The 25,327-nt window shown below is 57.9% G+C and overlaps 10 protein-coding genes across 10 annotated transcripts; 5 read left to right on the top strand and 5 right to left on the bottom strand.

The window, feature by feature from the left end:
* Positions 1 to 15: 15 nt before the first annotated feature.
* On the top strand, positions 16 to 4,903 carry IUM83_14959 (Nuclear pore complex, Nup160 component; the record flags this gene model as incomplete). The annotated part of the gene is made up of 2 exons (XM_067939739.1): positions 16 to 151; positions 243 to 4,903. 2 exons carry the CDS (start codon positions 16 to 18, stop codon positions 4,901 to 4,903), a joined length of 4,797 nt encoding a protein of 1,598 aa, XP_067791265.1.
* A 162-nt stretch (positions 4,904 to 5,065) lies between these two features.
* IUM83_14957 (CCAAT-box-binding transcription factor) lies at positions 5,066 to 7,987 on the bottom strand (the record flags this gene model as incomplete). The annotated part of the gene is made up of 1 exon (XM_067939737.1): positions 5,066 to 7,987. The coding sequence occupies one exon, from the start codon at positions 7,985 to 7,987 to the stop codon at positions 5,066 to 5,068; it is 2,922 nt and encodes a 973-aa protein (XP_067791268.1).
* Positions 7,485 to 7,841, top strand: IUM83_14958 (uncharacterized protein; the record flags this gene model as incomplete). Its single annotated transcript, XM_067939738.1, has 1 exon — positions 7,485 to 7,841. One exon carries the CDS (start codon positions 7,485 to 7,487, stop codon positions 7,839 to 7,841), a length of 357 nt encoding a protein of 118 aa, XP_067791242.1.
* A 168-nt stretch (positions 7,988 to 8,155) lies between the features above and the next one.
* Positions 8,156 to 9,073, top strand: IUM83_14956 (Major Facilitator Superfamily (MFS); the record flags this gene model as incomplete). The annotated part of the gene is made up of 1 exon (XM_067939736.1): positions 8,156 to 9,073. The coding sequence occupies one exon, from the start codon at positions 8,156 to 8,158 to the stop codon at positions 9,071 to 9,073; it is 918 nt and encodes a 305-aa protein (XP_067791320.1).
* A 641-nt stretch (positions 9,074 to 9,714) lies between these two features.
* IUM83_14955 (acetate kinase) lies at positions 9,715 to 11,004 on the bottom strand (the record flags this gene model as incomplete). The annotated part of the gene is made up of 1 exon (XM_067939735.1): positions 9,715 to 11,004. One exon carries the CDS (start codon positions 11,002 to 11,004, stop codon positions 9,715 to 9,717), a length of 1,290 nt encoding a protein of 429 aa, XP_067791266.1.
* Positions 11,005 to 13,757: 2,753 nt separating this feature from the next.
* On the bottom strand, positions 13,758 to 18,516 carry IUM83_14954 (avirulence protein 1b; the record flags this gene model as incomplete). The annotated part of the gene is made up of 3 exons (XM_067939734.1): positions 13,758 to 13,958; positions 17,183 to 17,245; positions 17,314 to 18,516. The coding sequence occupies 3 exons, from the start codon at positions 18,514 to 18,516 to the stop codon at positions 13,758 to 13,760; spliced, it is 1,467 nt and encodes a 488-aa protein (XP_067791267.1).
* Positions 18,517 to 18,714: 198 nt separating this feature from the next.
* Positions 18,715 to 19,680, bottom strand: IUM83_14953 (putative ubiquitin-specific protease; the record flags this gene model as incomplete). Its single annotated transcript, XM_067939733.1, has 1 exon — positions 18,715 to 19,680. One exon carries the CDS (start codon positions 19,678 to 19,680, stop codon positions 18,715 to 18,717), a length of 966 nt encoding a protein of 321 aa, XP_067791321.1.
* Positions 19,681 to 19,771: 91 nt separating this feature from the next.
* On the top strand, positions 19,772 to 21,131 carry IUM83_14952 (Peptide chain release factor 1; the record flags this gene model as incomplete). Its single annotated transcript, XM_067939732.1, has 2 exons — positions 19,772 to 19,998; positions 20,105 to 21,131. 2 exons carry the CDS (start codon positions 19,772 to 19,774, stop codon positions 21,129 to 21,131), a joined length of 1,254 nt encoding a protein of 417 aa, XP_067791322.1.
* A 382-nt stretch (positions 21,132 to 21,513) lies between these two features.
* Positions 21,514 to 22,188, bottom strand: IUM83_14951 (Phox homologous domain; the record flags this gene model as incomplete). Its single annotated transcript, XM_067939731.1, has 1 exon — positions 21,514 to 22,188. One exon carries the CDS (start codon positions 22,186 to 22,188, stop codon positions 21,514 to 21,516), a length of 675 nt encoding a protein of 224 aa, XP_067791243.1.
* A 1,230-nt stretch (positions 22,189 to 23,418) lies between these two features.
* Positions 23,419 to 24,539, top strand: IUM83_14950 (Pyridoxal kinase; the record flags this gene model as incomplete). The annotated part of the gene is made up of 3 exons (XM_067939730.1): positions 23,419 to 23,898; positions 24,015 to 24,439; positions 24,509 to 24,539. 3 exons carry the CDS (start codon positions 23,419 to 23,421, stop codon positions 24,537 to 24,539), a joined length of 936 nt encoding a protein of 311 aa, XP_067791244.1.
* Between the last annotated feature and the right edge of the window lie 788 nt (positions 24,540 to 25,327).

The following is a 25,327-nucleotide window of genomic DNA, read 5'->3' as shown; positions in this document are numbered from 1 at the left end:
GCCTAACCAATTGCCATGCGTCCGCTGCTGCAGGAGGCGCAGTTCGCGTGCTTCGAGGACGACGAAGGCCTGTCAGATGTGCCTTCGCTGTCGAGCTTCGTGGTGTCCAGCCCAGCGGTGCGCTCGCAGCCGCCCAAGAGCTTCGCGCGCGGTTAGAACCACGTATCCACCTTTCGATGATGTTGCCAGTTATGGTAGTGCTAACCGTTATTTTCCTCTTATTTTTTTTCCACTTAACCCAGTGCGCGCGTTGGAGTGCAGCGGCTCTGGCAGCTTCTACTTCCAGAACGAGAGTTTACGCGATCGCTTCGTGTGCTGGCGCGTGTTGAAGAACGTGGTGGTGTTGCGCGAGTGGAGTTTAAACACAACGCTGCGGCAAAACGGCGTCCGGTTAGAGTTCCCCGCTCCCGTGGTTAACACCGGCGTGTTTGCTGTGGAGAGCTGGGAGGATGACGCAGTCACCATCAACGTCGTGTCTCACGCGGGCACCATCCACCGCTTTACGTACGCCGTGCCCAGCGATAAATCGCTCAGCATCTTCTCCCAAGCGGATGCAAAAGCCTTCCCCGAGCCAAAACCGGCAACTCGCACGCGTTGCGACGTGTTGCAGGTGCTAAACAGCGACGAGATTTTAAGTGTTGCACTCTGGGTGAACGAGTACAACCTCGTGCTGGGCACGGACTCGGGGCGCGTGCTGGGCGTCAACTTCGGGCTGCCGAGCGACGCCAAGAAGATGCAGGAGTTCGTGTTCAGCGACGAGTCCGTGGTGAGCTGGCTCTGGAACGGGCTGGCGGCAAAGTTTAAGGGTGTTGCCGGGGAGGACGGCGAGAGGAGGGACGTGGGCGCGGCAATTGTTGCCATGACGTGTTTCCAAATGGACACGGAGGAGGACGAGGAAAGCGAAAGTGAAAATGGAGAGAAAGATGTTTGCGTCATCTCGGTCTCGGCGGATTGCGTGTTACGCGCCTGGAGCTTCCGCTCGCAGTCGTGTCTGGGCCGGCAACAGTTGCGATCGCTGGTTACGCCACTACCTAAAGACGAAGAAGAGGGAGATGGCGAGGCTAGATGGGAAGATGAGGATCTGGATGGAGACGATGGTGTTAACACCTTGGGAGTGTACGCCACGCACGCCAAGGTTGTTGCCTTGTCCCCCACTGAGTCGGATAATTGCCGCTTGCTGGTGCATTTAGACACTACGGCGGCCCACTCGACCGAGATTTTCCTGCTTAGAGGAGACGTGCAGCCTGTTGCCGTGTCGAGTGCTGGAGCGAGCGGGGAGGAACTTGCGCTGGACACGGCCAGGGTGTTCACGGTGCAGAGCAACGAGCAAAAACCCAAGAGAGGGTTGAAGATGGTGGATTTCGCCGTGGATAAAAACTTCCTCTTCTCGTCGTGGAGGTCGCTGGACGGAGATGAAGTGTACATCCACCCGAACCCGATGGCGCTCACCGGTCCCAAGCGCATCCAGGGCCAGTTGGTCAGCAGCCTCGACGTGCAGATGCAGAAATACGAAGCGGAAGACAGCGAGTGGCTGTTTGACCTGAAGGAGGAAGGTGTGATGACAATGATCGACGACTTTTTCGCCGAGCGGATTTTATTGCCGGGCAGATTTTCGCGACAGAATTTATCCAACGCCATCGTGGAAGCTCAGAACGGCTCATTGGACGGATTTTCCTCGCAGTCGCCGTTCACGCATCGGTTGCCCAAGTACAAGGACGTGTTAGTTCGTCTCGTGTCCAGTCGGTGCGTGGATGCGGCGGGTGCTGCTGCTGTCCGCAATGGAACCGCCCCGAGTGTGCTGCGGATTCGGATCTGGAAGGAGCTTATTGCCCTCTGCACCAAGCACTGGCGCTGCGAGAATGTGCCGATCGGTTTCGCTACGACCACCAACGCGCTGCTTCCTGGTGCTCCGGTGATGCTGCGTCGTAACCGCGTGTCGTTGCTGTTCCCGTCTGCGCCGTCAATTACTGCTGCCTTTGTTCCGCAAGCGGAGCAGGGCTCCAGCACAGCTGAGTGCGTGGCTGATTTGGTGTCGGAGGTACTCCCGGTCTTTGACGCATTCCCGAGCCAGAGCTTCCAGTCGTTCATCCACCGCGAGGTCGCCGACGTGGCTTCGGACTGGAAGGTGGAGTCCTTTGTGGCGTTGGCACGTCACTGCGTTCGTCTAGGCTTGAACCCGGAGTTTGTTGCAAGCGCTCCGGTTACTGGCCAAACGATTAGCGCTGAGCTTATGCTCACTCGGTCCATCCTTCGCCTCAGCAAACTGCTTGGCGGTGATGCTGGTTTCCAGGATCAAGTTTTCCGCGATCTTGTGGAGCACCTGTTCCCGTTTGAACTGTGGCGGGGCTCGGGGGCGTACAAGTCGTCGTCACCCTCCAGCGACGAAGACGAGGACATGACCAACGGTACGGAGGATTTTACGATGGCGGACGCTACGGTCCCTGCCGATTACTACTCGACCACTCGTCGTGCCTTCTTCGCTGGCCACGAGATGTGCTTTGCGTTCGACCAAGTGGCTTCGCGCACGATCGATGAAATGTGCAACCAGTCGCTCCGCGTGGTGCTCTTCCTCGCGTATCTGGTGGACACTCGGCCTGCATTCCTGAGCTCCGCCACGCTGAGCAAAATTGTGCAGGTGTACCTGCCCAAGTCAATCACCGTGTACCAGCGTTGGCGACTTAGCCGATGGGTTGCCAGCCAAGGTATTACGCAGTCTATCGCGGACACGGATCCTGCCATTACGTCGTCGGCCACGTTGATGCCCCCGTTGCTGCAGATGTTCCTTCTGGACGTCAATAGAAAGCTGAACCGCTCGGGCAATTTCAAGCGAGCGCTTTCGGTTCTGCAGCTCGCAAGCGCCAGCAATAATGTTCGCAGTGAAGAAGCGCACGGCGTGCTGGCTACGTTTACGCGTGAGATCTTGGAATTTGTTTCGCAGCCTAACGACTCGCTGGTGCGTTTCCTGCAAAAGCGACAGCAGTTCCGACTTCTGCGCGCTATGTTCTGTTGCAACCTCAGTGACATCAGTCTTCATGGCTCCAAAAAGGGGGACGCAGCAAGTTCGCAGCACAGTGAACAGATTCAACAGTATGTGCGTTCGATTGGCGAGTGTCTGGCTTGCGAAGGTCAGGAGGCTGCCACGCGTGCTCACGATGAGGAGGACGCACGCGATCATGCCCGCTGGTGCTTTCAGCAAGCCATTCGCTGCTTCAGCATCTGCTTGTCGAACTTCTTCGTTGAACGGAAGTCTCGCTCCTCGCGGTCTGAACACGCGTTGGAGCAGTTCATTTACGATGTTGTGGGCTTGCTGAAGGAGACGGTGCCTCGCGGGTTCTACGACCAGCTGCTTAGCTTCCTTTGGACGGTGGTCACCCAAGCGCTTAGCCACTTGGCCCACCACGATGGTGGGGAGCAGAGTTTTGCACTGCAGTCCTTCATCTGGGTGAACGTGTTCAAGTATTCCGTCGAGGAACGACTATTCCGTGACGCGCACCTTGCTCTCATGCACACGGCAGAACTATCAGCTGCGTTAGGTGGATCTGAGACTGCTGCGGATGCCGAAGGTACCGCGAGCGAGTGCGTGAATTACCTGGTGAAGGAGCTGTACCGCTACGGCCACCTTGACCTCATCTGCGAGCTGCAGTGGGGATCTCTTGAGTCTCACGTGGAGAAGTACGTTCTCTGGCAGGCGGCCAACGCCACCGTCATTCACGGCGACGGTCTCGATGCAGGTGCAATTCGCTACTACAACTTGCTGTTCACCTTCTACATGCGCAAGCAGCAGCCGGCCAACGCAGCGTCTTCGCTGTATGCACTTGCACTGAGACTCCGCCTCGCGGTTTCTACATCCAAGGCAGCTCTCGAGGCTCAGCGCAATGCTCTGAATGCAGCTTGCAATGCGCTGCGAGCTCTTCCTGTCGAGAACCGTTGGGTGGTCCGTAAGCTCCACACGGAGGAGCTTAAACGTCCTGCAGTGGACGCCGCTCCTAGTGGCAGCAAGTCCGCGCCTTCGTTGAGTGTGGTTACGCTTGAGGATATGCGCCGCGAGTTGTCGGTGCTGGATGGAAAGCTTCGGTTGTTGGCGCTTGGTCACTCTGAGAGCGTGTTGCTGAGCACTATGGATAGTGACGAGGTGATCGCGCTGCTGGTGGACGCCGTGCACAGCAGCTGCACCAACACTGGGAACACGACGCTGGCCGAGCGACGAAGAGCAGGCCTGTTATCCATCGAAATCGCTGCGGACATCGCGGGTAGAACCTCGGGAGCGAGTTTGTCAAACCTGACGAAGTCGCTGTCGCGCTACTGCGTCGCCAGCGAGCACCCTGCTGTGTCCTCCTCCATCTCGCGCTCCGACAGTGACCGGTTGTGGGACCTGCTGGAGAACTTGCTGAGCAACGTAGACAAGCTGGAGCAGTACGAGATTGCGGCTGAGATCGTGTTGGACTTTTGGCAACAGCAGGGTCGCAAGCTTGCGCTGCCTCAGTGGTTGTACAAGCGGTTGGCGAGCCCCACCTCTGGAAGCCCCGTCAAGCTCCTGACACTTTACCTGAAGCATGGACTGCTGCTCGAGGCGCTGCAACTGGTAGAGGGCCTCCTGCCGGATGCTGCCACCATGCGTGGAGCAAATGTGTCCAACTTCCAGTCCCTGAAGAAGCAAAGCGCTAGCCTGCCTGAGCTCCCGTGGATCCCGTACAACCTCATCGACGCACTGCTGGACTCGACCTCAGCCGTGCTGAATCAGGGTGCTGGTGGAGATGTTTCTGTTGCTGCGATCACTCGGTTGCGCACTCAAGACCACAGTCTCCGCGAGCAGTTGTCGCGCTACTTCCGCTCGGCGAACGCTCTTCAGCAAGCGGAGGAAGCGGCACATCTCGCACGAAGCAGCATTGATCTGGACTTGTAGAGATCGTGTCAACCGTGCAACTTAGGTTAATGGCTCAATTCAAGTGACATCGTAAACTCTACTTCCAACATTGAGAACTTTGAGGCAGATCAGCATGAAATGAACACGTCTCTAATTTGTTTTTGATGCAGCATCCTATCCTTCATTCTACGAGTCGAGAGGTTACGATCGCCGCGGCTTCTTTGACTTCTTGCCGCCCGATTGCTTGTCGCTCTTGGCCTGCTTGGCCATCGCCTCCTTCACAATCTGATCGTAGTCGTCGGCACTAGCGAACATCGACTTACGCTTGTCACCAGCCTTGGGCGGTGTCTGTCTCTTCCTCTTGGCATCCAGAGCTTGCAGCTCCTCCTGGAGAACTTCGTCGTCGTCGTCCATGCCGCCCATGACGGAGAAATCGAAGGCATCGTCATCATCTTCCTCGTCATCGTCGTCATCTTCCTGGCCCTCTTCGCCATTGGCATCGTCGTCGTTGTCATCATCCTCATCGGCAGCCATGCCCGAAGCCTCCTCCATCTCTTCGTCCTCACCCTCCAGCGTCGGCTCCTCCTCGTCATCAGAGTCACTCCAACCAGCCATGTCCGGGTCTTCGTCGTCGTGGTTGCCGTCCTCCATGATACCTTCAGCCAGTTCCTGGGCGTACGCGTCAATCTCTTCGTCGTCCTCATCACCATCTTCCATGTCGGAGAAGGCGTCAGCGTCGCGGTCACTTTTGCTCTTTTTCTTACGACGAGGGTTCTCGACATCCCGCGATGCACGCTCCTTGAAGAACTTGTAGAAGAACTGGTCGCTTGCATCCACGTTGGCCTCGTTCTCCTGCAGCACGGCCTCCGTGTTAATGGGGGCGAACGTCCAGTTCTTCGCCTTCGCACCGTTGTTGCCACTAGCCTCAGCCACCTTGTGGCGCGGCTTCTTGTTGACAAACTTCTCGAAGAACGCGTGCATCGTGAAATCCACCAGCGGGTCACCAGCGTACTGAATGCCTGTGTCCTTGTTGTCAAGAAGCTGGCGGGTGAAGCTCTGCACGGACGGGTGGTAGTGGTGCGCCAGCATCTGAATCTCCCAGGCACATGAAGTCTCAGCACCAGCGAACAGCGGGTTACGCTTGCTGGCGTCGTATCCGCCCTCTTCCTTATCGTTGCCCTTCTTGCTTGAAGCAGTTTTAGCAGCCGGCTCATCGTCAAAGCTCACCACAGCAGACTCCTTGGATTTCTTGGACTCCTTCTCAGGCTTGCCGAACATCTGCGCCAAGACCTTGGCCGAACGCTCCGCGTCCGTCAGACCATCGTTCAGCTTGCTGGAGCCGGCGTCCTCCGTAGTGTCATCGTCATCGTCGTCAGATTCCTCCTTCTCCAGCTCGAAGGCAGGGTTCTCCTCGTCCGTCTTGACATCCTCGAAGTGCTCGTCATCAGCAGCATTGCCACTAGCCGACCCAGCCTCGGGTTGGTCAAGCAGCGTACGCAGCTGTGGCTTCACCTTCAATAGCTCAGACAGCAGGAAAAGCACAGCGCAGGTGAAAGCCGGGGGCATCACACTCGCAAGCTGCAGCAGACGCTTGGTGAAGGCACCAGCGCGCGCAGGAGACACATCCGCCTTCATGGCACGGAAGATCAGGTTCAGGAACAGGGTGTGCTTGGACGTCTCGCGCACCTTGGGGTCGATGAGCTTGCCGTACAGCGCAGTGTAGAAGCGATCAGAGACCGAGTTGGTGCTGCTCATGACCTGGAACAACAGCATAAGCGCCTGCACGCTGGTGCTGTGATGGGCACGGTGCACAACCTGGAACAGCGAGTCGATCTCCTGGGTGAAGTTGGCCGACGTAGCGTTGGCGTACGGGAACGCGCGGTTCACACCGACCAGCAGGGCACTGAGCAGCTTGCGGTCCATTGCCTCGTCCGAGGTCGGAGCCGCCGATTTCTTCTTCTTGCCCTTCTTGGAGTTCTTGGCGTCCTTGGTATTTTTCTTGCTCTTCTCCTTCTCCTCGTCGTGACGGTGCACCTCCTTCGAGAACAGGCCAAAGTACACGGAGATCAAGTGTCCGGCCAGGTCCACATCGACGCCATCACCCTCGAGGTAGATCTGGTTCAGGAAGAGAACGGCGTTGTACTTGGCGCGGTCCGAGACCTTGGTGCGCGTGAGCAGGCGCTCGACCTCGTCCACCACGACGCGCTTCATGGCCGGGTGCTCGCGCAGCAGCTCCTGCAGCATGCGGTGCAGGTAGGCGGCGATTTTGCGGTCCGGGTCGCCGAGCTTGTTGACGAGCATGGCCAGCAGCACGGCCTCCTGCTCGGGCTTGGCGCGCAGCAGCGCGTTGGCCGCGCGCAGGCACGCGCGCTTGTGGCTGTCCACGGCGTCGTCCATGCCGGCGGCCAGCACGGCCGTGAGCTGTGCGTAGGCCGTCTTGAGGCAGTGCTCGAAGAACCAGAGCACCAGGTGCGCGGGCGAGTCGCGCGCCGCCTGCAGCGGGTGCTGGTGGAAGAAGCGCAGCTTGGCCTCGTCCGGCAGCAGGTTGTTGAGGAACAGGTCCTTGAGCGAGTCCACGGCCATGAGGCTCTCGCGACGGGCCTTCTTGCTGGCCATCGAGATGAGCTGGCCGACCCGCACGAGCGAGTGCAGCGGCGAGGCCTGCGACGTGAGCGTGAGCGCGGCCACCCTGTCGGCCAGCGTGCCGGACTTCATCATGGTGGCCAGGTACTTGTCGTCGCTGGACATCTTGCCGCTCTTGAGCGCGTCGAAGCGGGCCACCTCGGCCTCCAGCAGCGCCTGCGCCTGCTTCTTGAGCGCCAGCACCAGCTCGTCCGCGGCCTGGAGCGGCTCGGCCGCGCTCTTGTGCTTGAGGCGCGGCTTGAGCTTGGGCTCCGCGTCGTGCCAGGCCACGCCCTCGCCCAGCAGCGCCACGAGCTGGCTCAGGTTGCCCGAGCGCGGACTTTGCGTGGCTTGATCTCCGCCGGCAGGAGAGCTCTTGGCCTGGTTCTTGCGCGAGGAGTTGGCCACGGACGTCTGCTTGCTGGCCACGTGCTTCTTGTCCTGCTTGTGCGCGCCGCGCGCCGCCGCGGACGCAGCGCTCGTCTTGCCCTCCTTGGCCATTTTGGCGACTGCAAATGGCCCCAATTCTTGTGCGACTTTGGGCCAGCCAATCCACGGCCCCATCGAACTTCATAGTTGAAATGCGATATGCGATTACGCAGGTCGCTGAAAAGCGCGGGTAAGGATGCGAATCAAAACGCGACTTGCCGCCAAAAGCTCACGTCAGTCATGACAATGGACATGGCTACACTTCTAAGCGAGACGGCCTCGTCGGTGGCCGAAGCGGCCAGCGCCGTGGCCGCGAGCGAATGCGGGCCGGTTTCGAGCGGCCAGCTGCCGGCGCTCAGCAGCTTCATCCCCGCGACGTCGGCCCGGCCGCCGGCCATCGAGATCCCCAGCGACGACGACGAGAGCGGGGAAGAGTTCGACGAGGACAACCCGCAGTGGGCCAAGTGGAGCTGCCAGCAGATCCGCGCCAAGATCCGCAACTTCCTGGGCACGAAGGAGATGACGCAGACGGCGTTCCTGAAGCTCTGCGACATCAACTCCAACTCGTTCTACCGGTTCATGAACCTCAAGGGCCCGTACGGGGGCTCCGACAACCAGACGTACGAGCTCGCGGCCATCTTCTTCTACCGCCGGGAGAAGCAGCAGCAGGAGGAAAAGGCCAAGCTCAAGGCCGTGAAGCCCGCCGAGCGGAAACGCAAGGCCGCCGAGGTGAAGGAGAACAAGGCCAAGAAGGCCAAGACGGGCGACGACCTGCTGCAGAAGATTCAGGACGTCGAGCTGCCCGACGCCGACGAGGACGGAGCGGTCCCCGTGTACGACGACTGCGACGAGATCCGCAAGAAGATCAACTACTTCCTGGGCGAGAAGACCGTGACCAAGGCCGCGTTCCTGCGCGCGCTGGGCGACGTCAACAGCAACAGCCTGCGCACCTTCATGAACATGAAGCGCGGCGCCGGCTCTGGCGCGGCCAATGTGGTCTACCGCACGGCTTACGTCTTCTTCGAGAAGAAGCGGGTACTCGAAGGCGGCAAGAAGACCAAGAAGCGCCTCGACAACGAGGCCAAGCAGGGCCCGAACGGATTCCCGCTGCGTCACGACAATGGCATGCGCTGGGTCATCGTGGGGAAAGGCATGTAGGCCGTGAACTAGGCAGAGCCTTCGAGCCCATCTTACGTGTTAGCTGCGTAGAACTTGCGACCAACGCATTTATTCTTCAATCCACGTTACATGTATTCAATCGACAATCGACTTCGAGCAGCCAGCCCTGTCACGGTTTCCCGGGTAGAATTCAAATCGATAAAACGATTCGCGCCAAACGGAGACCAAGCCCAAGGCAATGGACAGCACACCGATGCTACGTGAGACCTCGGAAGCAATGGCCGCCGCTGGCAACAACCCCTTACGGTATTACTACGGCTTCCACCACTGTCGTCACACCACCTACTACTGTCCACGCCAGCGAATGCAGCGGCGACTATCGACGAGGAGGAAGAGTACAGCCACGACGGCTTCAACTCGCAGGACCTCAAGTACACTTGCAACCAGTACCTCGTTTCGGAGCTGGAAGGTCAGTCATGTTGCTTCGAAGAGCTAAGCTTTACCAGCAGATGAGGAAACAAGCATATTTTATATTTTTTTCATCGCTCTCCTTCTCTCTCCCTGTTGCTCGTAGCTCTTGGCTGTTGCTGCTGTGTCATTCCAGAAGCTGGAGGCGACGGAGCGAGGGGTGATTGCCGACAAAATACGCCAGCGACCGTCAGGTCAGCTTAGCTCAGCGCTTACTGCTTGAGCGCGATCTCGTACGTCTGCTCGGCGATGCTGCGCTCCTCGTCCGTGTTGATGACCAGCACCTTGGTCTTGGCGTTGTCGGCCTGGATCTCGACGGGGCCCGAGCCCATCATGGACACGGCGTTCTTGTCCTCGTTGAGCTCGATGCCCAAGAAGCCCAGGTTGCGGCACACGCGCTCGCGGATCATGGCCGAGCTCTCGCCGATGCCGGCCGTGAAGATGACGGCGTCGAGGTCGCCGCCCAGCTCCAGAGCGTAGGCGCCCAGGTACTTGCGCACGCGGTGGGCGAACACGTCCAGCGCCAGGGAGGCGGCGGGGTCGTTGCCGGCGCGCACGCGGTCCTGGATGACGCGGATGTCGCTCTCGTCGCAGATGCCGAGCAGGCCGCTCTGCTTGTTGAGCATCTTGTCCACGTCCTGGATGGTCATGTCGAGCTCCTTGCAGAGGAAGGCGTGCAGGGCCGGGTCCACGTCGCCGCAGCGCGTGCCCATGACGAGGCCCTCGAGCGGGGTCATGCCCATGCTCGTGTCGATGCAGCGGCCCTTGTGGATGGCAGCAATGCTCGAGCCGTTGCCCAGGTGGCACGTGACGAAGTTGCAGTCCTCCACGGGCTTGCCGAGGATGGCGGCGGCCTTCTTGGCCACGAACTGGTGGCTGGTGCCGTGGAAGCCGTAGCGGCGCACGCCGAAGTCCTCGTAGAGCTTGTGCGGGATGCCGTACGTGAAGGCCTTGGGCGGCATGGTGGCGTGGAAGGCCGTGTCGAAGACCACGACCTGCGGGCACGGGCCGAAGACCTCGGTAGCCACCTCGATGCCCAGCAGGTTGCCGGGGTTGTGCAGCGGCGCCAGCTTGACGTTGGCCTTGATGGCCTCAATGACCTGCGTGTCCACGACCGAGGCCTGGCTGAAGGCCTCACCGCCGTGCACGACGCGGTGGCCCACGGCCTTGATGCCCTCGAGGTCCGAGCCGAAGAACTTGCCCACGGCCGTCTCGAGCGCCGTGCGGTGCGTGTCGAGCGGCAGCTCGATCTGCTCCTTCTCGCCCGTGGCCAGCGTCTTGTGCGTGATGCGGCCGTTCTTGCTGCTGGGCGTGGACAGCTCCACGAGGCCCGTGAACACGGCGGCGCCCACGCCCTCGGGCTGCAGGTCGAACAGCGAGTACTTGAGCGACGAGCTGCCGGCGTTGATCACCAGCAGGTGCGAGTCGGCCACGGACGCCGAGAAGGCGCGTGCGCCCGCCAGCTTGTGCAGCGGCAGCTTGGACGACAGCGAGCGCAGCATTGCGAGCGAGAGCGGAGGAGAAGAGGAGGAGAAGAGGAGGAGGAGAGGAGGAGAGACCTGTGCGCTCCACGGCGGAAATGTCGGAGTGACGCACTGAGCGGAGACCGGCGGTTGTTGGATGCACAAAGAGTGTCCCGTGGTCGAAAGCACCAGTTGCTGGATGGGGGGGGGGCTTGTGTACTTATTGATTGACACCATTGGACTTATTGAGCTCTACAGCAGGCTGGTTGCAGTGGAGCTGGTTCAAGGCAGGTGGCGAGGAGATGGAGCTGCGTTTTGCTGGTTTACCATGCTAGCGATGCGGAGGTGTCGCCGTGCACATTGCGTCTGCGGCGATATGGCGCCTGCGGGTATTGCGCGTCGCTAAATGAGGGTGTCCGCAGTGTGGCGAGTGACAGCGTACTTCAAATCGTGGTTGAAGCATAGATACGCAAGGCCAGCATAGTTTATTCGAGTGACGACGGGCGGATTAGCGCACTGTAACACGGTTGTTACTTAGGACAGTCGAGACACCGACGCACTCAGCCAAGTACGTCGACGGGCGCGTTGTGCAAATCGTGCGCGAAGGTTGCACCCGACAAGTTGTCGGCGACAACCGAACTGGTGACTGGAGCGCAGCGCGCGGTTGCAGCGAGTCGCCGCTGCTCTGGGCTCGAGATGGGGATCACACGTCGCGCATTTCTGCTTGGCGCGCGGTTCCGGGCCTCGATCTTGCAGTTCGTCGACGGTCGACGGTCACATTTACGTTGTCAAAACTGGTTCTGAATTGGCAAGCAATGGCTGCAACTAGGAACGAGATTGAGGTGTGGGGTGGCGATCAAGCACTGCTGCCAGTAGTGCTGGTGGTGGCGATTCACGACTCGTGAACGCGAGCGACTCGCTCACGTTCATTCAGCCGTCGCTCAGCGACGGCTGAATCTGCGCCTCGTCCGTGTTGCCTTGGACTCGTTTGCGTTCGACGAGCAAAGAACCAAGCAGAAATCGTGAGGCGCAGGCGGCGATTTGCTCGATGCTGCGAGTTGCTGCGCACGGATGAGGTCTGACGCGGATATTGTAATGGCATGCAGTCTCTCCGTCGCGCTACAACAATAAAGATCAGTGGACCGCCGCCTTGGGATCATCGGGGAGGTGATCTCGTACATGCCAAAAATTCAAATTCAGGAAAGATCAAACCAATCACAACGCCACCCCCGCGCTCGATAAGTTACAGTTATAAGTTACTGTTCCCGAGAATTGTTGGTCGGGTATTAGGTCCTAGTCTGAGTTCGACCAAGATTCAAGGTCAGATTTGGCGTAGTTTTCGACTTATGCGGTTGGAAACTTCGTGGCATACCAAGTGTTGCGATAATGTTGTCAGATTTTCAAGACCCAGGGATCGGTTTCCTGCCACAACGTTGTCAATCTAGCAACTGGCAATTTTCCTGGAAATGGCAATTTTCCAACGGCATTAAGTCGAAAACTACATCGGTCAAACTCGAACTCACGTCATGTCGGTGGTCTACACCGTGCCACGCCGGTTCAGACCTTGAAGAAGTTGGGTGGGTCTTCTTTCCCGAGTCGTCGGGATTCCCGACCAAGTAGTGCGAGTAGAGATGCAAGGGTCCTTAGCAGCGGAGCATGAGGCTGGGAACTGCCACACGATCAGTAGTTGCGATAATGTTGCCTGCTCCCAACCACATTTTGATTTGATTGCCGTTTAGGCGGCTAACTACGCTCGAAGCCGCGAGCTGCGCAGCGACGCCTACGGGATAAACCCGCGGTTGCAGCCCAGTAAAGAAAATATGCAACCTATGCAACACAACTACTCTACCCGTGATGCAATGGCCTAGACGAACAGTTCCGACCCGACATCACAGTTCACGGGAGGTCGTTCTTGTCTTTCACAGTTCTACCCTTGCCGTGATCGTGGTCGGACACACACTTGGCACCTGAGTTGTAGTGGCGGGGTGAGAGTACCATCGTAATCGCTGGAGTAGTGCCCCCGCTGATGCGAGCACCTTGCTCCTGATCGGAGGTCTTGTAGAATCTGCAAGACCTACAAGATCTACAATGTAGACGTAGGAACACGATGTTCATCTGTCCAGTGTCTGTTCTTAAATTGCACTCGCTTATCATCTACGCCACGAGTGTTACACTCCCTGATCCTTTTGTCCTTCCGAATTTTGCGCCATGCGATGACCTCTGGTTTATTCCTGAGCCCCTCTGCTAGCGCTAGCAAGTACGTGTGCATTTGTTAAAAATAACGAGCGTAAAATTGTTGTAGGTATCATGATACTACGTAGTATGTGGTAACTTCTAACTGAGGTAGAAGACTAATACTGATTTTAATTATTTCTGCTATCTCAGCCCCCTTGAAGCCCTAGTTACTTGCATTTGAGCGGCTATCAAACGCTGTTCTGCTTTCGCTGCCGTAAGCATTGAAGTTGCGCTCGATCTTTCATTCTAGCACATGGTTCTTGGCGGTGGTCTGATACCATGCTGCTCATTTTCGTGTTTATACACTGCGAACCGAGCTCAAGCTCCCTGCGCAATCCCGCGTTACATTTATTCCATTGTTCGTGGAATTCCTGAAAGCTCCGCGCGAACCCAAATTCGTAGTCTACTCGTCCACGGCACTTCTGGCTTTTAAGCGCGGCGAAGGCTGGTAGCGAAGTTGCATAAAGTAACTGACACAGGGGCAAGCAGGTGAGGTGGAAACATCGCTCTATTGAAGTTTATCAAACGAGTCACGAGGGACTCTCGTTCGGCTAGAACTACAATCCCAAGTAGTCGTGGTACAGGTTCCGCAACCTCACCATGTCTGACTGCGAGAGATCAAGCTTTTTCTTCAGGCTATCATACGTGACGCCGTTTGTGTTCCACTTCTCGAACTTCGTGAGCCTGTCAGCTTCGTTGTCCAGCAGATTTTGCACTTTTGACAGTGAGAATCTCTCTTCGCCGCTTTCATATGCGGTCTTGGTAGACCTCAGCAGCCGCGCATTGGCGCCAACCACATCAGTCAACCGAACCGCATCCGCAGCTGTCGTCGAGAGTTTGCCGTCACAACTGACGAGAAGGGTGGCCGCGGACATCAGAAAGACGTAGCTTAGGCGCATGACTGGAGCTTGGAAGGTCTTGGGCACTTGACCGGTAGAAAGCGAGTTTTGAAGCGAGGTGAAGTCTCAAGACTACAAGTCGATGCCGAAATTACATGTAGCTCGGTCCACTGGTGTGTGTTCGTTGGTCATGGCCACTGTACTCGTAGCGCGGTTACACTGCATGGTATGGGACGAGCACTGTGCATGGTACATTTGATGCTGCTTCAATTCAGCTGCAGGAGAAGAACGGTGATCGTTGCTTTATAATAGGGCCACGACAGCACATGTAACGCGGGGATTAATCATATTGTATGAGCTGTAGGCAATGATGTTTCTGCTCCATTTGGGTTGGCCATTGTATCGTGCAGACAACTCACGAATCGATGTCTGAGCCATATGTGCTGTAAACAATGATGTTCATGATCCTGCATGGACATTATGAGGGACAAAAACTTTAGTCGCTTCAATGACAAAGTCGTGCGCCGCACGACGAGAATACCTGAAATTTCGTTACCTAAATTTGAAAAAGATGAAACATAGCTACGCCCTGCCTCGACTTGTTTCTTTCTCGTTGACTACGCGGCGTGGACGTGGTCATAGGCAAGCTCTAACAAAGCCGTAGTTATATAATATAATATCCATTTACAGAGCTACAGCTATAGTTTACCTGACACTCACAGATTGAAACTCATGTTGCGCACCTTAGCTTACCTACGTTGGACATCGTTACTAAAACATCCACAGGCTCAACGATAGAAGTGCCGGTTCCCGTGGCCGCACGAATGTGAGCGTCGTACCACGTGCTTTCTGTTGGAGTAATGGACCTCACAGAGGAATTAGGACAGAGGGGGACAGTCGTACATGTCCATGACGGACATGTACGAATGTAGGAGCTTGAGGGTAGGGAAGACGGTAGAAAAGAAGATCTGTGTCGGAAACTTTAAAAAGCAGAGAGTGACTGTGGCATTCAACATTCTCCAACTGCATGTTGCTGTATTCAAAATGACATTAAATACGAACTGATCTTCAACATTAAAGATCATATTCAACAGGGTATGTGATAATCCAATGTTGGCACCTGAGTGGCATTCATTCGCCTATTCTCTGGACAACTAACACAACTCATCGATCTCATCCTGTGTGTTATCTTCAACGTAATGTCTCAGTTGGCCTGCTCGAATGTTGAGAAGAATGAATACAGCTATAATCACTGGACAACACGAGTTCGTTGTTGAGCGTTCGTCGAGATTCTGCTACGGGACCAAAGCTACCAGTTCTCAAATTTCCAAGTCAGCCTAACCTCCCCGTCATCTGAAGAGTGGCTGAGCAGACAAAGCAAGTCAAGGCGTACACTTCGTTGGAGCAACTTGAGTTTCCTTACAACACAAACAATACAATCCATGCATTCGACTATTCTTGGTCCAGTCATAATGACGATTACAATACTCTGTGAATCATCAAAATGAACGTGCCAGCTAAACATATATTATGTGTTACTTTCATTTAATTAAGTCCGCGCGGAGCGGGACGGCGTCTGGGGGAACAAGACCAGAGCTCGGGAAAAAAATTAACTGAGAGGGTGGGTCAACTGTCACTATAGCACGGCCACGACAGGATCACCCGCCGCCTCCACCCTCAGCTCTACACTACATGTATAGCAATCAGTCATTTGCACTAATCCGTTGCACCAAACCGATCCCGGTTAATGGGACTGCAAACGACGAGCCTCGGAACATGAAAGCGAGTGTAGTTAATGTTGCGAAATAACGCTTGCCGCTGATTCTGTATTCATGCACTATGCGGCTACCCTCCATTCAGAAAAGTAAGTCGTCAAAAACGGATGCGCCCGGTGTTGTTAAAGCACTATCCAAAGCACTATGCACAGCAGTGTCTTTGCCTGAACATTTGGCAACTGATGGCGGCGTGCCTCTTGACGCCGACACCGCGTGCTTTTGTTTGGGTGCCTCCCAGTTCACTTCTGGATCAGGTTCATACCGCTCTCTTTCACTCAACGGAAGTGGTGGTGGCGGTGCTGCTGCTGCTTGCTTGATCTGACGAACCAGGGTGAGAATTTCATGTGTCGATCGCATCCGATGGCGCGGTGTAGTACGCTGGGAAGCAAAGGATGACAGATCCTCGGCCGTATCGATGGACGTGAACGATGCCGAATCCCACATTTCGTGTGTACCGAGCGTTGCTTCATCTGTGGCAAGTGTTGTCTCGTTCATGAACGGCGTCGCCTTGTTGTCCGAGGATACACTATTGATCGAAGCACGTGATGAGCCAAGGAGGGCTCGAGCCAGAGCTCGGCTTTTCCCACTCACATGTGGCCGAAAGCTGCTGTCGCTGCGCATACTGGTACTTTGGCTAGCATTCAAATCGTGTCGGGCACTGCTCGTCGAAAACCCATCGTCCGAATGGCACAACTCGCACCGACGACTTGATGATAACGAGTGTGAGCGTGGCGTTTCCTCAAACTTTTTATCCAGTAGCTTCTCCAATGCCCGACAACGGCGAGTGAGCTCTTCGATCTGCTGCTGTGCCTGGTTGGCATCTTTCACTTGAAAACCCCATTCTGCATCCTTTAATCCAGATGTCGGGGAATCTGTTTGTGTTTCGATAGCGCGGACGCTTTGTGTTGTCGTGCGCTTTGTCTCTTCGAGTTGTTCAGCCAAGAGCACTAGCTGTCGCTTGTGCTCTAACTCCAGTTCACCAACTGCTTCTTCGTGCTCCTTCTCCAAATTCGCCATTTTTTCGGGAAGAAGTTCGTGCAAAACTTGTTCTTTCATCTCATCCCGTATCCGCGCTTCAAAATCGCTTTTGGCCGCCTGTTGCGATGTCTTCAGTTTTTCGAGTGTATCTACAAGAACTTGCTTTTCCTTTGCGTGTTGCACTTCCATTTCATCACTTCCGTCTCGAAGCTGTCGGATGGTGTCTTGTAATACACGCACCTCTCTGTCGTGAAGTTCCTTCGACCGCTCTTGCTGCTTCTTTAATGCCTGACATTGTCTCTCAAGTGCGATTGCTCCCTCTTTTGCTTGCGAAATGACCTCCTGGGTATCTCTATGCTGGTTGAAAACCAGTTTCCGCTCAGCTCGCACCGTTTCGAGCTGAGTGTTCAACTGCGCGACTTCGCCTTCGTAGCGCCGGCATGCCTGCTTATACTAAGCAGCTTGCAGGTTAGTACACAGTGTCCTATCCTTCTAAATACACGTATCTCGAGCTATCGCACCTGTTCCTTCGCAGACGAAATCTGGAACTCCAACGTTTCTCGATCAAGCTTCTTCCGGTGTTCAGCTTCAGCTACAGTTTTCTTCCACTGCTCAATTTCTTTGGTCGCAGTGCGAAGCTCATCCTCCAGCTGCGCTTCTTTTTTCTTGTATCTTCCTCTGACAGTTTTCAACTCCGCAAGAGACTCGTCCACCACTCGCTGCATGCGTTCGTGGTGATACCCCTGCACCTGCTGCATTGCTCGGTCGAAGTTGGTCATCTGTCGCCTCTCATGCTGCTCCACCGCAGCGCTCATACACGCGACAGCATGTTCAAGCTCCAGAAATTGCTCAGCAATCTCCAAAGGCACAGCCATCTTAAGTGCACGCCCTACGTGCCACGAAGAAGGCGATGACGCGTCATCTACCTCTTCATTGTTGGATGCAGACTCATTCGTCTTACCCGTGTCACCATCATCAGATCTCTGAAGCCCGTCAAGGTGCGTCATCGCAGTCTGAAAGTTGTAGGTTGGTTCATGCGAGTATCTCCTCGTCAGCGTCTCCAACTTCTGTGTGAGCAGCAGTATCCACTGCTTCACCGCGTCTTCCCTCTCCTCACTCTCCGTCTGAACTGCCACTGCCTTCCCGATCACTTTTCTCCCTCTATCTCTAAGAAGAGGAGACGACCACGAGCTGGCCACCGTTGGCGCGCCTGAACTCTCTGCATCAGCTCTGCCCTCCACCGTCTTCTTCCACTTGTCCTGGAACTCGCTCAGCTGCCGCCTCACCGCCTGCAGCTCGGCGCTGATCTCGCTCTGCTGGGCCAGCAGCTCCCTCCCCACCTGCTTATCCCCTTGCTGTAGAGTCACTGGGGTGCGCGGCTTCTCCTCTGGCACTCGAGGAGACGCGCAGGGCGTCGGACGAGGCCAATTGGCGCTGCTGCGGACGCTGGAGAGTCCCTGGGAGCTCTCCTCCATCCGGCGTCGCGTATACAGCGAGTGGACGTCCTTCAGCTCGCCCCTGGCGCGTTGTATACGGTATACGCGCTGGTGCTCGGTGCTGGCCACGCTGCTGGCCGTGTCCAGGCTCACGTCGGCCTCCACGTCGCTCCAGTCGCCGGCGAAGCTGCTGCTGGCGCGGTCGCTGTACTCCTCCCAGTCGGGCAGCGCCCAGGACGAGCCCGCGTCGCCCTTGGCGCCCTCGGTGTCGGCCTCAAGCGCTGCCATTGCGCACGTCCGTCGTGCGTCGCTTGAACGGAGCTGCTCAGAATTTGAATTGATGGAAGGGCGCTGATTGGTCGAAAATGGAATACAGACCACTTCAACGTGTTGCAGCGCAGTTGATTGATGTGTTGTCCATAGTGACAGGTACAGTGGCAACAGACAGCGATATATACAGGAGAGAGAGAGAGCTGGACTCGACCGTTAGTCGTCGAACATGTAGGGGCTGGAGGAGGTTTTGAGGCGCTTCCGACGGACGGCGGTGGGGGTGCCGCCGCCGCTGCTGCCCATCGTCGTGACGCTCGAGGGTGACGACAGCGCCGCGGCGTCCGAGTAGTTGACGCTGGCGTTGGTCGCTCGATGCGTCCCTGGTGGGCAGAGCCGCTCGTCCTGTGCGTCCATCCAGCGCACATTGTCGTCGATTTTGAGCTGCACCATGAGCGACTTGGCCGTGGCCAGGACGCGGGCATCGCGCCAGAGCATGCGCTTCTTGCCCGGCCGCTCCTCGCCCACCTGCACCTCGTCGTTCACGCGGAAGCGCCGCCAGTCGCGCACCTTGGAGTGCAGCGGCATGAGTCGGGGCGACTTGCGCGCCAGCCACTCGTCCCATTTCGTGCTCCAGCCGCGGTAGTGCACCTTGGCCTGGCCCTCGGTGATGGCCATGATCGTGGCCTCGTACCACTTGCTGTCGGTGTCCAGGGCATCTACCATCTGGCCGACCTTGAGGTCGGCTCTCCACTGCTCCAGAGCCTCGGGGGACAAGTCGTCCTCCTCCTTCTCGGGGGACGACGGCGGCGTGGCAGCCGCCGCCGACGCAGCCGTCGGGATGTGGCCATGGCCCGTTGCCCGCTCCTCCAGTCCAGCGGGGTACACGTCCACCGCCAGGCGTCGACCCATGGCCACCACCTCCCGACGCACGGCCCAGTCGTAGCCGAACTCCATGGACAGCGCGCTCCACACGCGCTCGCTCACCAGTCGGTAGTCCACGTCCTCCAACAGGTTGGGCGTCAGGATGGAGCGACTGCAGCAGCGGCAGCTACGCTTGGTGTCCACGATGTCGGCGTTGCGGATGCGCGCATCGCTTGACGTGTCGCCGCGCTCCACCACGCGCTGCCACCAACTGCAGGACACGACGAACCACGCGTCTCCGAGACGATAGCTGGGCGCCATCTCTTCGATCAAATGAAATGGATACCAACGAGTGTAGCCATGATGCCGCTGTGTGTGCACCACACAACGACATTAACTGCTCGTCCTCACGATGCTCGGCGCCGGAATGCAGTGGCTGCGTCGCCAGCGGCGCGTGCTGGCGCTGGCGGGAGGCGCGATCCGGCCGCAGCAGCTTGTGCAGACTCGAGCGCCTGTTGCCGCGACTCTGTGGCGGAGAAATGGGCTGCAGACGCGAGGTTTCGCCATGCCTGCAGCCATCTTGAGCCAGATGGAGCTGCTCGGCCGCCGCTACGACGAGTTGGCGCACGAACTGTCGCAGTACGTGGCTGCCTGCTGCTGATTCTGCAGCTTTTAGCCTTTTTGCTACTACGTGGAAGTGGTGTGACGCTAATTCTTACGGTGTTTTGGTTGAAATTGCGTGCAGTAACGACGGCAGCTTCTCGTCGGAGAAGATCACAAACCTGTCCATTGAAATGGCGGAGCTGGAGCCCAAGGTGATGGCGGTGAGGGAGCTGGAGAGCCAACAGGCTGCGGTGGAGGAGCTGAACGAGATGATCGACGACCAGGCGGACGGCGACGACCCGGACGCTGCCGAGCTGCGCCAAATGGCGAAGGACGAGCGTCGCGAGCTGCTGGAGAGCATTAGTCGCCTGGAGGGCGAGGTGGTGCGGCTCATGCTGCCGCGCGACGAGGCGGACGACAAGAGTTCGATCTTGGAGATCCGTGCCGGAACGGGAGGCGACGAGGCCTGTCTGTTCGCTGCCGACATCCTCAAGATGTACCAGAAGGTGGCGCTGGCCAAGGGCTGGAAGTTCGAGATCATGAGCATCTCTGAGACGGATCTGGGCGGCTGCAAGGAATGCGTGTGTTCGCTTACTGGACGCGGCGCGTACGGCCGCATGAAGTTCGAGAGCGGCGTGCACCGCGTCCAGCGCGTGCCTGTGAACGACGTCCGTGTGCACACGAGCGCCGTGTCCGTGGTGGTGCTGCCCGAAGCCGAGGAGGTGGAGGTGGAGATCGACCCCAAGGACCTTCGTATTGACGTGTACCGGGCGTCGGGCGCTGGCGGGCAGCACGTGAACACCACGGAGAGTGCCGTGCGCATTACGCATATCCCCACCGGCATCGTGGCAGCCGTGCAGGACGAGCGGTCGCAGCACCAGAACAAGGCTAAGGCGCTCAAGATTCTGCGCGCGCGCGTGTTCGATGGCATCCGCCGCAAGCGCGATGCAGAGCGCCAGACCATGCGCAACTCGCAGGTGGGCTCGGGAGACCGCTCCGAGCGCGTGCGCACTTACAACTTCCCGCAGAGCCGCGTGAGCGACCACCGCGTGAACGTGACGGTGTTCGGCATCGAGCGCATGCTGAACGGCGAGCTGCTGGACGAGATCGTGGACGCGCTGGTGGTGGACGAGCAGAACCACCTGCTGCAGCAGCTCGAGACACCGTGAATCCGTAGAACATGTAGCCATGTCGGTCGCCTCCTGCATAAAACATAGAACTCAGTTGCAAACCATGCATGCACAGCACTTGCCGGTGCGACGGGTGTTAGTGCCTTGAAGGCGAAGCAGTTGGTGCGCCGCTTGCTGGTCTCTCGCCGTTAACCCGCATTACGCCCACCGGAGTCTCACGGAAGTGTCTCCGGCCCAGCAGCCCAAAATCCAGCACACCGGACTCAAGGGCAACGGAGATCAGCTGCAACATGGACGAACGCATCGAAAAGGGGGGCGCGTGTTGAGTTAACGCTAAATAGTGTGGCCGCGGTGGGCCGTTTCGGGTCTAGAAACATGCACGTCTGCAATAAAATAACGGCGTGGCCGGAAGTTGCTCTTCTCACTGGGTAAGTGCTGCGATCGCGCTGTGTCGGTCCTGGAAGCTGAAGGAGAAGCGGCGGCCGAGGCCCACGCCCATGCTGACGCTCATGCTGCCGCGCCGTTTGGTGGTGGTGAACTGCTGGTCATGGCGGCGAACATCGCGCTGCATGGAGATGCTGCGCGAGAAGCCCATGGCGGCGCGGGTCTTCTTGGCCTGCTCAGCGTCCACCTCGAAGAAGCGCGCGATGAGCGTGAGCAGCGGGCAGCCGCGCAGCTGGCAGGCATGCAGCTCGATGGGGTTGCACAGGTTGAGGCGCATGGCCAGCTTGAGGAAGAACTGGTCCAGATCGCTGGCGCGGGCCTCGAGCTTGTGTTGCGTGAGCAGCAGGTGCTTCTTGGGGAACTTGTCCTGCTCGAAACCAGCGAGGAAGTGGCAGCGCTCGGTGCACGCGCTGTGCGCGTCAGCCTCGGCCAGCGCCTTGCTGAGCTCGAGCCACAGCTCGCGAATCTCGCGGTAGCGCTTGGCCACGGTCCAGCGCGCGCGGCCGCAGGCCACCTGCAGCAGGTAGAGCCACGTGCCGTCGGCCGAGAGGCGCAGCTCGCCCACCTTGACCTGCAGCGAGCTCAGGTCGGGCGGGCCCTGTCCGCTGGAGACGTCCACGGAGAGGCACTTGGAGCGGGTGGCGGTCACCATGGCGAAGGGGTCAACGAGGTCTGCGCTGCAGCGAGCGAATTGGGGAATGAGGCGGCGCGTCCGCTGGCCGAGCGGGTTCAAGTTAGTCAGCTCTACAGAAACGCAGAAAGCGGCGCAGCGACGGGCCGGATGGGCGGGATTGGTCGAAATCGGTCGCAGCTGTGGGATGCGCCGGCGTCGATAGTGGAGCCAAGTCAAGGGGACAGCACGCACGTCGTCGTGGCGAGCCTGCAACATGCAGCAAAATGCAAGCGCCCTGTGATCACCTCGCTCTCCGCAGCACCTTCGAGGGCAATCCAGTGGGGAGGGACAGCATGGCTGTCCCCGCGCGGGGAAGGAGGAGACTCCACCAAAATTGTGCCTACAGGTACCAGTACCCGCTCCGAGCGTTTCAGCACAAAACAGATCAGGCGCTTTCGTTCGAAGAGCCTGGATATTGGCCCCGTTACTGAAGCACATCTCGAATCAGGGCAGAGAGAGAGACCTTGGCATATTGTTGTCCAGCTACTCGGAGCGAACTCCAGGGCTCCGGACGGGCAGCGCTGGTCATCGCGAGCGGGGCGCACACACGCCGCAGAATGCGTCCACGTCCACGCTGGCGCGAGCGCTGGCGCCACCACGGTCTCAAGCGCTGGACAACCGCGCGCAGTCCAGCGCAGACGGCCTGATACCGGCGCAGGCCAACGTGGTGCTCCGAAACAATAGGGCATGGCTCTATCTTTCTGGTCAGAGAGCCACGCGCTCGGCAACGCTGCCAGAGAGGGCCTCTACGGGCCGTAGTACGGCTACATCAGCATCGTGATCCAATCCCTGGTCGCTGCCTGACTGCAGGTAGGCCAGCGCCGGCCAGCTGGGCGCACGAACGCAGCAGAACCCGTCGAGGCGTAGGGCTCTCTTCCTGCTGCTGGCCGCAGGTCAAGCAGAGCAGAGCAAGCAATGCAGCAGCCCTGGACAGTGACAAAACTTTTCGATGCGGATTATCCGGCTACTGTGCGGTGAAGCAACGCCGCCGCTTGGTGCGCGCAATGTGTTTCTGCGCGTTCCCACCTGGCCGTGTGAGTGCATCGCGGATCCGCATGGCCTGCAAGTGCAAGCCAAGCCGTCACGGCAGCTCTGTCATTGAGACCAGCGTCCAACATCGTCCACGCATGTAGCCATTTCAGCCATGATATGTAGCCATTTGGGCCCTAGCAAGTCGCAGCCTGCGACCATAGAAAGATTTGCTCTCTCATGGCTGCGCTGCAGGTGGGTGACCTCTTCGACGCGCAGGCCGCCGAGGCTCCGATCCAGCGCCTCGTGGCCGTGCTTAACGCACAGGCCGCGCAGATCCGCGAGCTGCAGCAAGCGCTGCGGGCCGTGCAGGCCACACAGCGCCAGACTGTGGCCGACTGCGATGCGCTACGCGCCGCCGTGTCGCCGCTCGACCCGCGCGTCGTCTGCACGGAGCGCGACGTCGCCGCGTTGAAGCAGTTCAAAGCCGCAGCCCAGCAGCAACTGCAGGCGTTCAGTCGCCAGCTGCAGACCAAGTGCGACCGCCAGGAGCTCCGGGACGCCGAGGTGCGAGCCAAGACGCGCTCGGAATCGACCGCCGAGCAGCTCCGCAACGAGCTCGCCAGCCTGCAATTGGTGGAATGTCTGCAGACGCAGCAGAGCGAGCTCCACGAGAGACTAGAGACAGTTGACAGACGGCTGAGCGCCAAGATGGACAAGGTCGGGCTGTTTAATTTATTTTCTAAGTTGAAGTTGCACACGTGAGTGCTGACCTGCTGCTGGCTGGGCTGGTGATCATTTGTGTTTGTATTTTTTATTGTATTGTTGCATCGCAGTCCGAGGCTACGCGGTTAGACGGTGTGTTGGTGCAGATCCACCGCTTCCGCCCGCTGGCCGCGCATCTGTCGGCGCAGGTAGAACAAGTGCGGACGCAGCAGAGCGAGACCGAGCGCGCGGTCGCTCGTCTCGACTCCGAGACTCAAACGCATCGCATCGATCTGGACGAGATCCGGCAGCAAGCGGACCAGCTTGAACAGATGCTCGACGAGGCGGAAGATCGCCACCGTCGAGCGGTGGTTCCGCAGATACAGCGGCTGGATGACTCGACGGTACAATTAAAGCACGCACTGGATCAAGTCAAAACGGCAGCGGCGACGAGTGAGGCTGCTCTGCGCACGCTTTCGGCCAAGCTTCACTCGAGCGCCGGGGCTTTTGCCTCGCAGTTGGAGCAGCAAGTTCGCCATTTTGAGGTAGACTCGAGGCATGTTGAGATGCAATTGGCATGATGGCTGAGCTCACGCTAATGCTATCCGTGTTGGTGGTGGCACAGCAAATTGTTGAGGAAAAGGCCCCGCGCCTAGAAGTTGACGCGAAGTTAACAGATTTGAGCCGTCAAGTGGCAACTAAGGCCCCCGATGCGGAGCACAAAACCCTGGCTTCGAGTTTGAAGGATCTGCGTTCGCGATGTGACAAAATTCAGGAGCAAGTCGAGTTGAGTACGCGCTTTTTGGATTGGTTTGTACGTCGAGGAGAAGCGTACGAGCACAACTTAGAGCTTGTGGAAACGCAGCTGGGTCGTCTAGCGCTGGTTTCGCATCCTCAGACTCGCGAGCCGTTTGGTGGCCACGTCCGCTTTCCACGATCACCATAGGAAATGCATCCCGCTACTTCTTGGAGCGGGTGATAAATTGCTGAAATAATTCGCGGAGAGAAGCTCGTTCTTGTTGCTGCTTCGATCGCTCCACTGACTTTTTTGCGTCTTTATCTGTGGCCACGAACGTTTTCTCTGCCGGTCGAACTACCTGGCTTGACGGCATTAACTCAATCACGGATTCGTTTTGTTTCTCTTCGGCCTGCTTGCTCAATGCAGCGAGTTCAGCTTGGCGTTGTTGCTGGACTTGGACTGTAACTCGTGAAGCTCGTCGGATGTGCTGCTCCGGTTCAACTATCCCTGTGAGTTTCGGTTTATTATTCAAGGAGCTGACAGGAACGAATATTGATTCTCGAGGGGTAGCAAGTCTGTAGCGAGTATTCGTCGGGTCACCATTATCGCCGTCGACTTCAAGCGAATGCGCGTCGATGTCATTGTGCTCCTGGTTTTGGTTGTCATGAACACTACCGGGTAATCCAGACTTCTCTTCTTCCAGTT

This window comes from Phytophthora cinnamomi (assembly GCF_018691715.1).
Source record: "Phytophthora cinnamomi strain GKB4 chromosome Unknown Contig40, whole genome shotgun sequence".
NCBI classification, from domain to species: domain Eukaryota; phylum Oomycota; class Peronosporomycetes; order Peronosporales; family Peronosporaceae; genus Phytophthora; species Phytophthora cinnamomi.
This window is presented reverse-complemented; position numbering and strand designations above follow the sequence as displayed.